The 18108-nt window shown below is 28.9% G+C and overlaps 2 protein-coding genes across 3 annotated transcripts; both read right to left on the minus strand.

Moving 5' to 3' along the window:
- Nucleotides 1-4806: 4806 nt before the first annotated feature.
- Nucleotides 4807-8476, minus strand: LOC119680667 (zinc finger protein 112). Its single transcript, XM_038093595.1, has 6 exons — nt 8315-8476; nt 7889-8245; nt 7440-7816; nt 6196-6330; nt 5278-5388; nt 4807-5209 (listed from the first exon to the last, which is right to left on the minus strand). The coding sequence occupies exons 1-6, from the start codon at nt 8450-8452 to the stop codon at nt 5044-5046; spliced, it is 1284 nt and encodes a 427-aa protein (XP_037949523.1). The 5' UTR covers nt 8453-8476; the 3' UTR covers nt 4807-5043.
- Nucleotides 8477-8540: 64 nt separating this feature from the next.
- On the minus strand, nt 8541-12997 carry LOC119680668 (gastrula zinc finger protein XlCGF8.2DB). Of its 2 annotated transcripts, XM_038093598.1 has the most exons (5): nt 12582-12997; nt 12392-12526; nt 12201-12311; nt 12026-12144; nt 8541-8627 (listed from the first exon to the last, which is right to left on the minus strand). In XM_038093598.1, the coding sequence occupies exons 1-4, from the start codon at nt 12977-12979 to the stop codon at nt 12039-12041; spliced, it is 750 nt and encodes a 249-aa protein (XP_037949526.1). In that variant the 5' UTR covers nt 12980-12997; the 3' UTR covers nt 8541-8627; nt 12026-12038. The 2 variants fall into 2 exon arrangements, with proteins under 2 accessions (XP_037949526.1, XP_037949525.1); XM_038093597.1 differs by lacking the exon at nt 8541-8627 and having other exon boundaries at nt 11107-12144.
- Between the last annotated feature and the right edge of the window lie 5111 nt (nt 12998-18108).

Raw genomic sequence — 18108 nt, forward strand, 5'->3', positions numbered from 1 at the left:
TTCGGAACTATTTTCCAGCATCATAAAAATGATACCACTTATCAGCACTAAACTTTAATTGACGTCAACTTAACACTTTCCAAACGATTAACTTTAAGTAAAGATAATAAATATTTTAATAAACCAATAATATGAAATATTATGTGGAACCGAAATTCTAGTTTAAAATCTCTAAAAGTAAATAAAATTTATGATGCACAAAAGTTACTTTAAAAATTACTTTATGACCAAAAATTTTATATACACATATAAAAAAACAGAAAATTACTAATACAATATATTCACTACAGCGATATTTTTAAGTCTAAGATAAGGCTACAGTTACGAGCAAGTATGATTTAATCAATTGAATGCATTAATTACTTTAGTGAGACTAATTTCTAATATCTAAATGTAACTACTTTAATAATGTAATGTAATTACATCAAAGCATGCATAATTACCACCACTATTTTAAATAAATTAGTAACGAACTTAAATACTATAAGGGTATTCACTTTGTCTTGCAAGCTCATTGTAAGGTGCACAAAATGCACAGAGTGCGCAAGCTTGCAATGGGTAACCTTGCAATGGGTAACACTACAATGGGTAACATTGCAATGGGTAACAAATCCACAATGCAATTGCTTGTAATCTGTTTTGACATCTGTTGCTTTTTATGTGGATGTGATATACTGCAAAAACAGCTGTTTCAGTTTCAGTTTGCAATTCTGCAACAAGGGTGTTCTCGAACTCTTGCAATTTTAGTGTAACATTCTTGCATTTCATGCACCTTGCAATGACTTTCCAAGACAGAGGGAATACCCCTTATACATATATTTTCTAATGATTTCGTATCAAAAAAATCAAAATTTCTTACTTAAAATAATGAAATCCCGAAGAGCATTACTTGGTAACTAGTATTGATTACTTGTTAAACTACTAAGTAGTAACTAATATTATGCCAAGAAAGAAACAAACCAATATTTAAAATAAATATTAATAACTAATCTTTAAAAGATTATATCTTTAATATCTTTAAAAGATAAAAAAAAAGATTATGTTTTACTTGAAGTAATTAATAGAAAAAGTGCATGTACTATACAATTCTTGCTCACTACTGTAACACAATATACAATATACATAGTACTCCTTGCGAGGGACCAAAATCTATAAATATATATATAACCAAATATTTACTTTACTTACACTATATTGTAATTCAGAATTGTTTATATTACTTTATATAATTACTTTATATAAATTTATATATTCATGTTAGAGGGAAAAATCTTTATAAATGTTTTAAAATATAATAAATTATAATAATATATTTATGTGTGTGTAGATATTTAAATTTATATGTATTAACTAAAAATATGTATTTTCAAAACTTATACTATATATAGAAACTGTTATATTACGGTTATTATACTGTTAAAAAATATGATCTGGTTTACTTTAAATAAAACTTAAATGAATGTGATGTATGTATTGTATTTATGTGGAAATTATTTATATATATTTACCAAATAAAATATATAAACTGTACAAATGTACGTGATCCAAAAGAAATTGTTTTATTTTCATCAGTAAACAATATATAATTGTGGAAGATATGAATTTTGCAAGATATATTTATGTCAGTCATATAAAATAATGTAGTTAAAATAAAGATCTTTTCATTACTTCAATATAAGGTATATTTATCTAAAAATGTCAAACCAAGTAATGTAATTTAATTTATGTGAATAAACTAATTAATAACCCTTAGACGAATGGTTCCCAACCGGTGGCTAAAAATGGTTCGCGAATCAAATTTATCAGGTATGAATTTATCAGGTATCAGGTAGCCTATATAATGTACCAATCCACTTATAAAATTCATTATAAATTGTACCACAGCTGCCCAACTCGAATAACTTGAAGCTCTACGGGCTTATTACAACAACTTAAACTTTCAGTTGTAAGATTCCGGAAACAGAAATTTAGAATGCGTTGCAAACATTGAAGAGTAAAACATTTGAACATTTGAAGAGTAAAAGTTGGCGGAAAAAAATTGCCTGCATTTTCCATATTAAAATCACTTTTAGATAGTCAAAAGTACGATATGATCAGTACGCATATATACGACAACATTAGAATATATCTGAAAGTACTAGGCGATGAATTTAATCGGAATATGCGGAAAGTGAATCACAGGGTATCCAAAAGCTTTTTGGATACCTTTTGGCATTAATGTTGAGGAAGTAAGTTAAGAAACACAAGATAAGATGATTGATTTACAAAATAATAGAAACTACCAAGGCATTAAATCAATCTGGATAAACAGCTTACAGCTATATGGCAAACGTAGAAATCCTGCAAAGAGCTCAAACAATGATTCTAAGAATGGTAACTGGTGTGCCCTTGTATATTAGAAATAAAAACATACATTTCGATTTGGAAGTTGCAATGGGTGAAATCGACCTCAAGAGAAAAAGGAATAAGGTTTTCAAATCAAAACCATATAAATTCGCTGATTAGACTTCTTGCTAATATGATAAAATCTTCTAGATCGAATCGGAATGATAGACCTGTCATACTGCTTTCCTAAAGATTATCCTATTTAATTCAACTTTTGCGCAATGATATCTGACAAATAAATCCTAACTACTTATTCAGAGATCTCTTAAAATAATTTACGATTTATTTTATAAATCATTGCAGTATGTTTATATAAAATAATTTGTTATGTATTGTTATGAGTTTTTTAAGATTCTAAAATTTATTGATAGATTTTAAATAAGAGCGACTCAATAAAGCCATATTGCAAGTTTACTGAAGAAAAGCTATTTATATCTCTTGAAATAAAAATTTGGTGTTAATCTTTTAAAACCTCAATTTTTACAAACCCCGATTTATGGCACTTCTAATTTACGTTTGGCGCACGCCGTTAAATATAAAAGAATATGCGTTGCCAAAAAAGTTATAGAATTTAAGCTCTTAGCAATTTTAAATATACTTGTGGTGATTCTCTAATTAACCAAATGTTTAACCGCAAAACTGACAATGATATTTCACAGCGTTCTATTATAACAAACTCTTTGAGGATGAATGTTGCACTGGTATGGCGTATGTAAATCCGCAAGCAGTCAGTTAACTGTTGTTATTAATATTAAAAAGGAAAAAGTTTTCTAAACTAAATTAAATAAAGTTTTTTTTTATCTGCCAATATCAAGAGTTCAGAACTCATTCATTGCAATAAAAGGTATATTAAGATACCTGATGTCCGATTTATGACGATCTCACCTTTGCACTATGCTATTTACCACATGTCTTCTGCCGGGTCTAATTAGTCTGACAGCATATCATTAACTATACTGTGGGAATAGATTAGATTGTCTTAATCCTTCTACATCTTCCATTAGTTGAAATGTAAACAAGTTAGTTTAAAAACAATTCATATTCAATGTTCTTAAGTAATAATGTAGTATGAAAAGTCGAAATACCCAAAAAATACTAGAGCTCTATGAAGTGTGTTAAAGCACCCTACCTTGCAAACTTGGTATACATCATTACTTTCAAATCTGCGTATCCAAGTATCCAAATAAATGTTACTTTGTTTTAGCTAATTCTGATAAAAAGTAGACGACTGGAGAGAATTTATAGTTGCATGACATTCCGAATATATATAATTCTTCTGTGTCGCCTTTTGAGACATTTCACAGCTCAGATTTCAATGTATTGCATTTCTACCTGAAAGACTTTGGTAAGATTATAATTAAAATGACTAGATTGATTCCAAATACCACTTTATCCGATTTTATGTTGTGAGCTTTCAGTGAACCAAACGCGCATTAGATGGGAATAAAAAGTTCTTATTCGTACCGTTACAAAATTGCAGAAAGGAAGTTTACCTTTACGCATATTAAAAAAATTAAGAATAAACTAATGGCCGTCAAATCTTGGGAAAGTTCTATTAGCTCGTCCTACATGTACAGAAATTTGCTGCGAAGGCAAAGACTAACTGTGGGTAAGAATAGAGTGATAAGGCAAAAATAAAACCAGTGCTCTTCACTAGAAAATAAAACTGTCCAAGTATCATATGAACCTGCCAAATTAGAAGCAATAACTTTACATGTTTTACTCAAACGAGTCATAGCTGCACGATATATCCGTTGTTCAATTTCAAACTTTTTTGTTAGGATTTTGGAATTTCTGAAAAGATAACAACTGAAGCATTTATAGGAACGTAATTTAAATCTCAACACAGTATTGATCATATAATTAAACAATAGTTAATCAATTATTGGTGATTTTTTATTGTTTTTGGGTTTTAGTTAATAACTATTTTATTACAAAGATTGAAAAGCAATATAGCGCTATAAGAATAATTGAACTTTTCAGCTTCTTCTTGTATATATTAAATACATTAATAAATATTCTTATAATTATGAAAGTTTAGATTTCATTTCAAAGATTTATAACTATAAAAATCAAAAAAAAAAGAAGGATAACAATATTAGATAAAATTTACATAATTTGTCAGAAAACGTTTTCTGGCTTTTAGTTTTATATTGATTAGAGCAGTTAATTTTTCTTTTTCAAATTAAAATATAATTTAAAATATACATTTGAATGATAACTAAAGCGATTAAGTAATTTATATATATTTTTATATATATATACATATATTGTTTAATAATTTATACATATAATATATATTTATATATATATTATTCATTAATTTATATATATATATATTATTCTTTAATTTATGTATATATTATTAATCAATTTATATATATATATATTCTTTAATTTATGTATATATTATTAATCAATTTACATATATATATATTGTTCTTTAATTTATATATTGTATTGTTGTTGTCAGAATTTTATCTGAGCCAGCAGCGATAAAACGTCGACCGAAACAGATAAATTCATGCATTATTCCAACTAAACCTATTTTAGAAATATGGACTATGTATTGCAAAGATAAGCTTAAACTAACTGATATACACTATACCGAATATATATATAAAGAAACATTGTACTAAATTATTTATTTAAAAAAAATTATATTCCCAGAAGTTGGCTTGTAGCTTCCTTATCCTCTTGATACCCTGTCAAATCATCGACTTCAATTTTCTCAATTTTTATGCTAACACCTTTCTTAGCATGCGTTACTTTGTGATTGCGCAATTTATAGCTTTGTTGGAAACCTTTTCCGCAAATGTCACAACTGTTTCAAATACAAATCATTAATAATAATATATTAAAAAAAAGATATAGTAAAGTAATTATACTTACACAAACGGTTTTTCGCCTGTATGTATCATTTTATGGAATTTTAACGTATTCGTATAGGTAAAAGCTTTACCACATACATCACAGACATATGGACGCTCATTGGTATGTATACTAAATAGAGTTCAAATAAAAATAGTATAAATATATTAAATATATATATGTTCAGTATATATTCAAATAAAAAATATTATACATAATATTATATATTATTATTATATTATATATTAAATATATTTACATTCATTAAATGCATGAATGCATATTTTTATCAAAATATTTTAAAAAAAAATTATATATAACATCTTAAAATTGATCCCATCAAAAAATACATAAAGAATAGAGCCCTGAAATTATTTGCGAAAACGACAGACTTACCAACACCGCGTTATCAAATCTCAAAATGGTTACAGGCTCCTCAAGAAGGTATGACCCCCTCTGAGGTCAATTATTGCTTAGTCTGATGAAGTGATAAACAATAATCCAGTCAAGGCGTAAAGAGGGGTTTTAAAAATACCTCGAGTTAAGAAAGAGTAAAAGTGCTTAAGTAAGTAAAAGTGCTCAAATAGCTTCTACATAATTATTCAAAATATTTATTATGTACATGCTAGTGTTGTTGTTTTTTTTACACAAATAATTTTATATTATAAAAATATTATGTAGGAATACAAAGTATGAAATGGTGAATTAACAGAGATGTTAACAAATCAGCAATCACTCTAAGGCAGATCTCCGTAACTACCACTTTATCACTTCTCTCTCTCTCTCAACGGTTTTACATTATACACCTTTACAGCTAAGTACCTCTCATTTAGTTTCGAAATAGAAGACTTGAATAGTTTACAAAACTGACTGATTCTACTCTTTTGCTGTTTTAAATTTGATTTTATGAAAATAACAAACATAATATTGTAAACTTACCGATGATGTTTATTTCTTGTTGAAAGATCCGCAAATGCTGCTGGACAATAATTACATTTATACGGACGATTTCCCGTGTGTGTATTCATATGCCTAGCCAATTGCTGGGTTTGCGCAAATGCATGTCCACAAATTCTATAAAAAAATACAGAAAATAATTAAAATAACATTTATGACAAAAATAATCATCAAAAATTTACTAAAATTTTCTTTGTTTTATATATGTAAACGAGATCGTGCTGATAATAGGGTGTGTGTACTAGAACTTATGCATAGACGGTTCAATTACCGCTATGATTGGTTTATTTTAAAAACAGGCTTTAAAAGAAATCTGTTAAAAATGATTTGTGACTCTGGTTCATAAAGCTTCAAAAACTTCTTAAATTCGCAAAAATGTCTACTACAAAATCTAGTTTAGTTCTATCTAGTACCGCTAGATACTAATAGCACCATTCATGCTATACGGATGGAGCTATTGGTTATCCTAATTAACCTAACCTGTGTTATATCTACATGCATACAAACAATAGCTAGTGGAGATTATATAGTGTTTAACATTAATTTGATTTTTGACAATTTTTCTTAACAGTTTTAGGAAATTCTCTCGCTATATGATAGCCTCAACAACTACCACAGATAAAAATAAAATATTATAGGTTACATTTTAGTTTTAGTATTGAGTAAGGTTAATGAATATAGAAACCACTAAGATCTTTCACTCCATTCTGTTGTCGTCGATCGCCCCGCAAAGATGATGACCGCAAAACAGGAACCGCAACAACATTCACAATTGCACAAAGTTCGATCAATCCATTTACATATCCATTTACTGAATGTAGTTATCATCTGCGTTGGATATAAACCTCTGAGGGCTTGAAACTATTTCAAAGTTTTAATGTAACCAAAATATATGTACAATGTACAAATGTACAAAAAAGCTGTTCAATGGTACAACAGCTCCCATAATTGAATAATTAGGATTCAAATAATTAATTCAAATTATGTCAAAATCTTATACAATTCAAATAATAGAATTGAAAAAAATTGTCTAGTAAGTAACACCGTACCAGTGTTAATCTACGTTACTCATAAAATGAACAAAGCAGATATGAAGCAATATTTTTTCACAGCTGCAACAGTCATTGAAATATATTCAATCTGCTAATATGGCTTTCTATGCGATTTCTACAACGCTGATATCTCTACAGTACAATCGATATCTCAATGAATATTAGTATACTTACTCGCAATCATGAGGTTTTATTCCTTTATGCAATTTGATATGCTCTGTAAGTCGTCCTTGTGAAGGATATATATTACCGCATATATCACATATGTATTGTATACATTCTTTTGATTTGTATTTACGTTTTGGTTCTCTTTTTGGTGATTTAGTGGTCTTTGTTTTTTGTACACCTCGACTGGTGCTTGCCTTCAATGAATTTTCATCATTTCTATTGATTGGTTTCCTACCGCGTTTTTCTGGTTTAACTTTTTCATTTGGTACATAATCTGCATCTGATGTGTTACCCGCATATTCTATTTGTCCCTCGCCTTCTGTTTCTGCTTTTACAATATCATCTAAGTACTCTGTTTCTTCTGTGATGACAGCTTCAACAATCTATACATTAAAATAAAAAAAAATTGTATTTAAAAAAAAAAATCTTTTAAGTAAATAACAATGAACACTCACATTGATTTCTTCACAATCAATAAATTCATCAACATTGTCTATTTCATCGAACTCTTCGACATTATCAATTTCAAGCGGTTCATACATATCCATAATATCTTCTTCATCTATAAGTTCATTTTGTTCTTCTTTTATATTGATTATAGCATCTGGTTCCATTTTCAATTCCATTGCGTCTGACTCTTCAGCTATTAAATCATTTGTGTCGATTGGTATCCGCTCCACAACAACTGGCGCGATGAAACGACTTAAATGTTTGTGGGAACGTTGGCACATTACACGGAATTTATATGCTACACGTAAATAACGTAGACATCTGCCACATATCTTATCCGGATAATGATCAAACTTTTTTATCTATATTATTTGTGCACGAAAATATAATATATGTTTGTAAATATCTAATTGAATATTCAAAAAACTTACTGGTACACCGCCACATTCAAGTATCATTTGTGTTAAATCATTGTTGTCGTTGGTGTCAAAAATAGTGTTCATCGTCTCTTTTGGTTGTTTTAAACAGACTCGACAGACTATCCATTTCTCTGTCAAGTTTGATTTCATTTTTACAATATGTTGTGCACAATTTGTAATTCCAAATATTTGTTTTCAATAAATTTTACACGATTGACGAAACAAGGTGGCTGCTTTTGTTCTGAACAATCTGGCGTTCTTTTTTAAGTGACCATTCACAATAGTTTTTAAAAACGCAGTGTTGCATTAGACTGTATACTTGTAACTGAAAAATATATTAAAAAATTTGGCATAAATAAATATATGTATCATATATTTATTTATGCCATATATATTTATTTATCCATATATATATAAATTACATGGTATATTCATAAATTTTTTTATAATCTTAAATAAAGCACGTATCAATGATATACTAATATTTAAAAGATAAATATTTAAATACGAATAGTTTAATGCACTTTGACGTGAAAGAATTGTTATTATTAATTTATGACATCATATTATATGATATCTAGTACAAAGTATATTAGTATTAAACATTAATACATTTCTATTGACGTATATAAAATATAATAGTACATTCATACTGTTTCTCTTTAGCACTTGCTCATTTATATTAATGAATGAGCAAGTGCTCATTACATTCACATTATAATGAGCTCAATTATGCAGATAGTAGAGCTTTAATAAACTTCACTTAAGAATATATCACATAAAAAAATGAAATATATAACTATGTAACTGATATATTAAATCATATATATACATTTTATTTATCAATTACATATTCAACACATAAAAGCAAAAATGTTCTTAAATATTTACTTCCTCAGTGCATTGGTTACATTTTACTTATGAAATATATGAAAAATACACCATTTTCTTTTTCCCTTATGGGAAATTTATTTTTAAGGGTTGCATTCCTGCCTTAAATTAGCTAGTTTATTGATAATTAGCTTATTTTTACGAAAAGTTTTTGTATGGTAAATCATTCTCATTAGTGGTTATAATGGGCAAAGCCGCCTAAATGAGACAGTGTGAACGTGCTACAAAATTATTTTATTGTAGTTATATAGAATAATTCTATTGTATTGTGGTCTAAAATTGCAATTAATAGCTAAAAAGCTGTACAGAATTCATAAATGTCAAAAGAACATTATGTTGTTTTCAATTGGTGAATCTGTATTTAATCTAGATTTACTCTCGATCTGTCAAATTTTATTGTCAAATCGAATACGCTTAGAGTAATAGCACATTCACAGTGTTTCAATTAGACGGTTTTGCTCATTATAGTCACTAATCATGATAATTTACCTCACAAAAATCTTTAATGTGCTCATTACCAATAAATCAGCTCATTTAAGATGAAAAACCATTAAAATAAAAATAAATTTCTCACAAGGAAAATTATCAAAATTAGAAATGCCTCATATTTTTTATATGTAAAATGTAGACTAACAAAAGCTGAGTTATAAACAAAGGCACTGAGGAAGTAAATATTTAATAAAATCTGTGTTTTTATTAATTGAATATGTAGTTGATACATATATAAAATAAAATAAAATGTATATAGATGATTTAATATATAAATTATATAATTAATTTTTTTTGTGATATATTAAGTGAAGTTTATAAAAGCTCTATTATCTGCATAATTGAGATCATTATAATGTTAATGTTTCGTTATTAAAATAAATGAGCAAGAGCCTAAATAAGACACTGTGAATGTACTATAATCTAACATTTTTTCAGTCGAATCAAATCACAGCTATTAATTTCATTGTAATGTTGCTAGTTTGGCAAAATATCTAGTGTTATAAATAAATCTCGAGTGTTATAAATAAATCTGGAGTGTTATAAATATATCTCGAGTGTTATAAAAAAATCTCGAATAAAACTAGAGAGTATTTACTTGTATGGAAATGATTTTTTTTTATAACATATATAAATTTTAGTTTGATTTGGTTTAATGTTCCAAAGTATTGTCCAGGGTTCTAAATTATTACTTCTTATATATATACTCAATTATTTGTTTGCTAACAACGAACAGCATTTCCTAGACAGGAATTAAAGTTTTAACTTCTGGCTAGTTAGTTGTTGTAACTTAAATTGACCTAGAAAGCAGAGTCATGCAAGGATGCTCAACTTTGAATTTGATTCTGATAGAATGAGAAGAGTGAACAGGGGTATGGTAGAAGAAAGAAAGCAATCTTTTTAATTTAATAAGAGGGAACTGTAAATCAATAAAGTTGAAGTGTGCGTATTTGTATCGCCAGCAGTTATTTAAGCGTGAAGAGTGACTCTTTAAGACGTTGTTATATCCAGACCTTAATTTAATGAGAACAGTTTTTGCAGCACATGAGTGATGTATTTTAGATGAAGGACCTTTAAGATCTTTGTTGTTATATAATTGAAGTGTCGAAGAATATGGTTTTTCGGTACGGTGGTTAGAAATCCTTCATCGAAATTCGACGTTATTGATACTCAAAATATATATGCTTTATTATTTATATATAGATCATTAAACATACTGCATCTTTTGTCAATTTTAATTCTTATAAAGACAGTAATAATTATAAACAGTCACACTATCATTATTTCATTACATTAAGAACATTTAAAGACAGTACAATAGTATAGACATAGAAGATATCATATATGTGTTTTTAAACTTTTTTGTTTATAAAAAGCGTATTTTTATTTCAAAAAGAAATTAAAAATAAAACAAATTAGCAATTTTCATTAAATTTATGTATTTTATTCTATTTGACACACAAATCTAATTTTTTTATTATTCATATATCTTATGAAATTATACTTAACTATATTTCTCATTCATTTCTGCACACTAGAAGCACGGACAACTTATGTATAGATGTCTAACGTTTTTAGCCAAAATTCGTAATACTAATATGCCGTTCACACTACAAGCTTAAGATAATTTACGAAATGAACCTAAAGTGTTTAAACACACTCCACATTTGTTTTAAAAGTTTTCGATTCCTTACGGAAGGAGGACTTTAAAAAATGCACTCACATTATATAGAACAGCTGCTATCAGAAATTTAACTGAAAAATTGCGAGAAAAAAAGGAAGGAAGGCAGCTATAGTAAATTGTGTGATAATGCTAGAAAATTTTTGCAATTTTACTAGACAAAAAACAAAAGAAAATATTCGGCAAAAGCATAAGCAGCATTTTTTGCGTTTCTTCGCTAGCAGATTGTAATTGAATTTGGAACTAAAAACGAACATTAGTTAGTGTAATGAGAAGTGCTTATAACACTTTGAATCGTAATTTATTTAAAATATTCAAGTTATGTCATGTGTTCTCTGAAGACAAAGTATTTGTTGGCATTGTATTTTATATACAGTGAAACTTCCATAACTCGACTTCTATAACTCGAATTTTCTATAACTCAAATTAAATAGACTGCAACAGGGTTTAGAGAGCAAATTAATACAATTCTTTAACTCGAGGTTAGCTGTAGACTAAATCGCCATTGTACGATCAAATTTAAAAATTTTAATGGGGATTTGTTTTGTATGGCATTGTTATTATCTATAAATAAGTGACCTGAGCTAGAAGCATGCAAAATAATAAATAAACTAATTTATAGAAATTGATACATAGGCGATGACTGTTCATAGAAAACTTACACAATGATCTGCATCAATCCATATCATCGGGGCATATAAAAAGGATTCCCTTCTTGTGTGTACGTTCATGTGCTTTTTTGTGATGAACTTGAGCAAATTTTTTGCCACAAGTTTCGCAACTAAAATTATACGAAATTGTTAATTAAAAAACCAAATAATAGTCAATTATTTCAACCTGAAAGGTTTTTCACCACTATGCATCATCATGTGCACTTTCAAGACATTTGAGTAGGCAAAGCTCTTATTGCAGATTGTACAACTGTAAGGTCGTTCATTAGTGTGTATACTGAAAAAATTAAGAATTATAAAATTAATTTTTACACATTTTCAGTAAATCGTATGTTGTATAATTTAATAAATTACTACCGTTCATGTTTAATTTTTGTTGAGGGATCTGTAAAAGCAGCACTGCAATATTTGCATTTAAAAGGGCGATTGCCTGTATGAGAGTTCATATGGCGCGCCAATTGTGGTGTGTGAGTAAAACGTTTGTGACAAATTCTAAAAAAAATACGAAATTAGAATGTTATATTAATAATTTCAATGAATAACGTACTCGCATTCATGTGGTTTGTCTTTTCTGTGATATTTCATGTGAGCTGTCAATTTAGATTTCTCATTATAAATGTTTCCACAATGGCAACAAATGTGCGCTGGATACGATTTCAGTGCCTGTTTGCGTTTGGCTGGTGTCTTTTGTGTACTTCCTGTTTCCGATTTATTTTCTTTACTTATTTTTTTCTTAAACGTAGTGGGCATAACTTGTACAGATGTTATTTGCAATTCAGTTTCGCTTACAGTTCTGTTAATAATGTCGCTATTTTGTTCCAATCCATAATCACTACTTTGACTCTCATCATACGGTTCATAGTCATTGCTATTAGATGCTAAATATGATGCTTCTGTGGTGAAGTTTGTTTCTTCTTGTAAAAATTCATCATCTTCACTTGGCATATTATCCAACTAAAATTAAAAAAAAAAATTACCACAACCAGGGTTTGAATTGCTGTTGCTAATTGCATTGCTTGCATAATTGCTAACGCATTGCATATGAAAATGAAATAAAAATATGCATTAGCAACAGCAAAAAACGTAAACTGGTTTCATTTTGATTGCTTGCTAATAGTCAATTTTACATTTTTGACTATTATGCATTTGGAATATATGCAACTTGCTTGCTTATGCGTTAGTTGCTTGTGTTTTGCTATTAGCAAATGTGTATGGATTTCTTTTTTTGTTTTTGTTTTAAGGGAATGTGTACGCATTATTTCTTTGTCAATTATGATGTGTGCGTACAATTTGTATGCAATTAATATAATTTTATTTGTAATTAGATTATGCCTAAACTTATGTTTATTTTAATTATTAAATTTCTGATATATATGATATATATATATATATATATAGATAGATATATATATATATATTAATTAACATTTCAACATTTTAAAATAATTAGTGATAGCGATTTAGCAGTTTGTAAAATTTGCAAACATTCGTTGAAGAGGGACAGAATATTTAATTTAAGAACGCATTTAAAAAATATGCACCAGTTAAATATAAATGAAAATGAAGATTCCAGCTCAAGTACTAGTGCAATAGTTGTGAAAAAATCATTCCGAAAACAAACAATTAAAATCGAAATGAGCAAAAAAGAGTTATTTCGCTGTATATTGGCTTAGTAACTGAGGACAGTATTCCATTTAATGTCCTTAAATCGGAAAATATGAGAAAGATTATTGACCCTATTCGTCGTGGCTTAGAAGAAAAATTTAATAAAAAATTTGTATTGAACAGCAATAACTGTAAAAGTGTCTTGAAATTAGTTGCTGGCAATATTAAAGAACATATTAAAAAAGAGCTCAAGCAACGATTGATTTCCTTAAAAATTGACAGTGCCACAAGATTGTCTCGCAATATATTTGCTGTTAGTGCACAATTTATAAAAAACAACGAAATTATATCAACCATTTTAGGAATGGTGGAACTGAAAGGAGTGGCATCAAGTTCATCTCGTAATTTGTCGACGGAAATTGTGAACTTATTGAGCAAATACAATGTAAATCTCAATCAAGTTGTATCAATTACATCAGATAATGGTGCAAACATGATCAAAACGACAAAGATTTTATCGCACTGTAGCATCGCCAACGAGCTGTACGAAGAAGTCGAGGCTGAGGAAGCAAATGATGTATATTTAAAAAATATCGAACTTTTCGAAGATACAATTGACATTCAGTTGGGCGACATTCAAATTTGCCGTTGTGCTGCTCACACTGCTCAGCTCTGTGCACTGGATGCTACTAAGGACTTGAACATTAGAACTTATTTGATGAATTGCAGAAACTTAGTCAAGTTCATCAAAAAAATTCTAACGGCTATCGTGAAATTTTTGAACTAAAAAAGTTGACTCTACCACAACTCGATTGTCCTACACGGTGGGGATCGACATATAATATGGTAGAAAAAGTTTATGCAGCCAAGGAAGTTTTGGACAACGTAGAGTCTGTACAAAATAAATCTTTAGATGAGAATTTTGAATTATGCGATGAAATTTGGGAGTTTGTGAAGAGTTATTCTACTGTGTTTGAACCATTACAACGAACAATCATAAAATTTCAAGAAGAACATCTGCATTATGGAAATTTTTTTGCACAGTGGATGAAGTGCAATCTTATAACCAAAAAAATTGTAAATGATTTTGATGATAAAAGTTCTCTTGTAAATAAAATTGGAACGAATTTGTTGCATAATATAGAAGTGAGAACTGTAAAACTTTTAACAAACAAAAGCTTAAACGCATGTTTGTATTTGGACCCACGCTTTAGCCATACATTGACTGTAGAGCAAAAAAACGAAGCTGTTCTGTTTTTAAAACGACTATATAATAGACTGACAGCACTGAACTCAGGTTTCCTAATTGATAAGAAGAATTCAGCCACAAATTGCACACAAATGGAAGATACTCTCGAATATGAGGATAGGTACCTTAATGATTATCTTTCTAACCACTTCGAAGCTCAAAGTAATAACAACATGGACGTCTACACCAAAATTGAAATTTTGAAGTTACCTTTTCAACGTGTTGATATACATTAAGACCGAAAAGTTTTCGGAAATTCTCATTTAAAATTCGCGCGCTGTATATTTTTCGATATTTTAAGTTTTATGTAGTTTGGCAGCAATTAAGGACAATTACTATGCCAAAATGAGCGCGATCTGTCAGACAGTTCGTTTACGGCAGCTGTTGAAACCAGTTCACCTCAGTAGTGCGTTGCGAAAAAAACAATGGAAAAAAATATTGGACAAAGAGTTTGCATCAAATTTTGTGTTTCGAACGAAATTTCGTGTGCAGAATCGTTGCGAATGCTACAAAAGGCTTATGGGGAATCAGTTTTATCGAAAACTCAAGTTTATGAGTGGTACAAAGCCTTTCAGGACGGTCGTACGACCGTCGAAGACATTTCGCAACGCACTACTGAGGGGAACTGGTTTCAACAGCTGCCGTAAACGAACTGTCTGACAGATCGCGCTCATTTTTGGCATAGTAATTAAGGACAGTGCTGCCAAACTACATAAACTTAAAATATCGAAAAATATACAGCGCGCGAATTTTAAATGAGAATTTCCGAAAACTTTTCAGTCTTAATGTATGTTTATTTATTTATTTGGTGACACAAAAATTCTCTGACCTTTAAAAAGTCTTTTGTGTACACTTTAATTCTACCAAATTTATTAGAGTTAACATACATAGGGAATAAATTCGCAATGAAACCAGTTCTTAAAAATAAATGATGTCATCCACTTATTACTAGATTTATTTATTTCCGGATTATTGAAAAAATCTTTAAGAGCATGAGGATTTTTCGATTTTCTAACCACTAACAATTTCAGTTTGTCTGTGCCATTCGCATTTTAACAGGACAGAAAAATTATTCGTTCTTTACCAACTAAATCTTTCCCTTCCCGTTGACTAACTACATGTGATAAGAGTGTGATTTAGAAGCATCCGATAATATTAACCGTCTCATCGGCGTTGTAGATTTGATCAAGAATCAACCCATGCTTGACCATCCTTGCACAAATAGATTAACAAGAAAATGTTACAAAAAAATTTTTCGTCGGTTATTTTTAAAAATCTGATTCCACGTGCTTAATGTCGACGCTTAAACTTTTTAAACCACCCATTACAGCATTGAAAGTTGAATTAGTTTGGTAAATTTTGGAATTTTGCTTTTGATCCTAAAAGGACATTTTGAAAACATTTATGTATACAAATAAACGGGTACGCGTTACTTTCATAAAGTGGAACTTGTTAGAATATTTATAAGTACTTTATATTAAAATTAAAATTATTTTTAAATTTAAATAAACTTATGCTGGAATCGTCATAGATCATAATCGCGCCATCTATTAGTCAATAGAAATACCACACTGTTTTTTTTTTATCGTTAAGCTTTTCAACCTACAGCATATTAGACACGCAAAATATATTATTAAAACTAACATACCATACCATCGTACCATAAGGCAGTAATAAAATCTATACAATTTTAACAATTTTGCGCCAAGTACTTAATTTTCAACCAAGTGCCTTCATTCTGCCATTTTACCATTGTGTACGTCCTAAACAAATATAGGTGATAGAAGTGCGAGGTCTCCTTAGTAAACCTTAGTTTAATCCATAATTCAACAAAGTTTATTTTTCAAAAAGATTTCACTAAACTCTGCCTAAAACTAGTATACCACCCAACACCTTAATGAATAGTAGTGGCATTGTTTGACCCCTAGACTTACTTCCCACTGTTTTTTGCTTTCAAAGTAAACCATATAGTAAACCAATAGTTTTACATAAATTTTAAATAATTGTATAGATATTATATTATTAAATAAATAACATATATATTACCACTATTTTAAAAATATAACAATTATTTATCCCGCATTTTGTAATGTACTTTCTTTTGATTTAAGACGAAGATTGATTAAGATAAGCATTACCTTAATAATGCTAAACATCGTAATGTTATGTTATTACTTACTTAATGCCACTACGCTACTTAATGCCTTTCTTAAGAAGTGGTATTATCATGCATTCCTCCAACATGCCAGAATATCTTTATTCTGTCACACATTTTACAGGATTAGCTTAATAGTTGAAACGATCGCTTACACATTGTATTAATAGTAATTACAATTTTAATAATTCAGGCGAGATACCATCCAATTCGATATCCCTCACCGCTGTTAAATAAGAAGAGGACCTAAATCTTATTATATTGATCTACCTGTGATGCCTAGTGCTCTAGTTCTTCTACCTGATAGCTCAGGTAATCAGGATTTAAAGCGAGTAGTTGACACTAAAAACTTCGTATTTTATACTATTATAATCAAAATCTTATTTTAATAACAATTTCTCATAATGAAAAATTTTGAATTTCATGCAGTGAATATAGTAAATGTGAATTATTACCTATCATATGTCCAGATATATTTCAAATATTAGTAAGTATATATAAAAATTTAATGGGTTTTTTTTGTACCTATTGGGTTTTTTAACTGCTAAATCGTTCCATTTGATTTTTATGATACACAATCTCTATATAAATGGCCCCAATATAGGCCCATTTGTGATCACGGCTTTATAAGAGGAAATGATATATTTAAAAAGAGAGCATTGATAATTGAAGAGCAAAAATAGATTTTACTTGCAGACTAAGAGTTAGGTTACGAGAAAATTACAAGTGAACTGTTGAATAGAAGATGTGGGGTTTTTCCTTACTCATATGGCATTCGACATATCTCTAATTATCGTTCTCCCAGTCTATGTGTTATAGTATTTCAACAATCCGTCTAATCAGCAAATAGTTTGCATTGAAAAGAATAGTGAGACAAACACAGCCTAATGAACAGCGCTAATTCGGTCCCATTGCAAATGTATTTGTAATAAAATCAGTACTATAATTTAATTAAAAATCATTGCAGATCTTAATCAACATAAAAGTTATAATGAAAACATCGGTGTCGTTAATTTAAGTGTGAATAAAAGTCGAGAACTATTAATTGGAAGTATTTTTCGATAT

This window comes from Teleopsis dalmanni, chromosome 2, assembly GCF_002237135.1.
Source record: "Teleopsis dalmanni isolate 2A chromosome 2, ASM223713v2, whole genome shotgun sequence".
NCBI classification, from domain to species: domain Eukaryota; kingdom Metazoa; phylum Arthropoda; class Insecta; order Diptera; family Diopsidae; genus Teleopsis; species Teleopsis dalmanni.

Coding starts and splice junctions, on each gene's coding strand:
- LOC119680667 (XM_038093595.1), bottom strand. CDS start 8,452: ATGAAATCAAACTTGACAGAGAAATGGATAGTCTGTCGAGTCTGTTTA. Junction 6,331..7,439: donor ATAAAACCTCATGATTGCGA/GTAAGTATACTA, acceptor ATTTTTTTATAG/AATTTGTGGACATGCATTTG. Junction 5,210..5,277: donor ACAGGCGAAAAACCGTTTGT/GTAAGTATAATT, acceptor TATTTGAAACAG/TTGTGACATTTGCGGAAAAG.
- LOC119680668 (XM_038093598.1), bottom strand. CDS start 12,979: ATGCCAAGTGAAGATGATGAATTTTTACAAGAAGAAACAAACTTCACC. Junction 12,527..12,581: donor GACAAACCACATGAATGCGA/GTACGTTATTCA, acceptor TATTTTTTTTAG/AATTTGTCACAAACGTTTTA. Junction 12,312..12,391: donor ACAAAAATTAAACATGAACG/GTAGTAATTTAT, acceptor TAATTTTTTCAG/TATACACACTAATGAACGAC.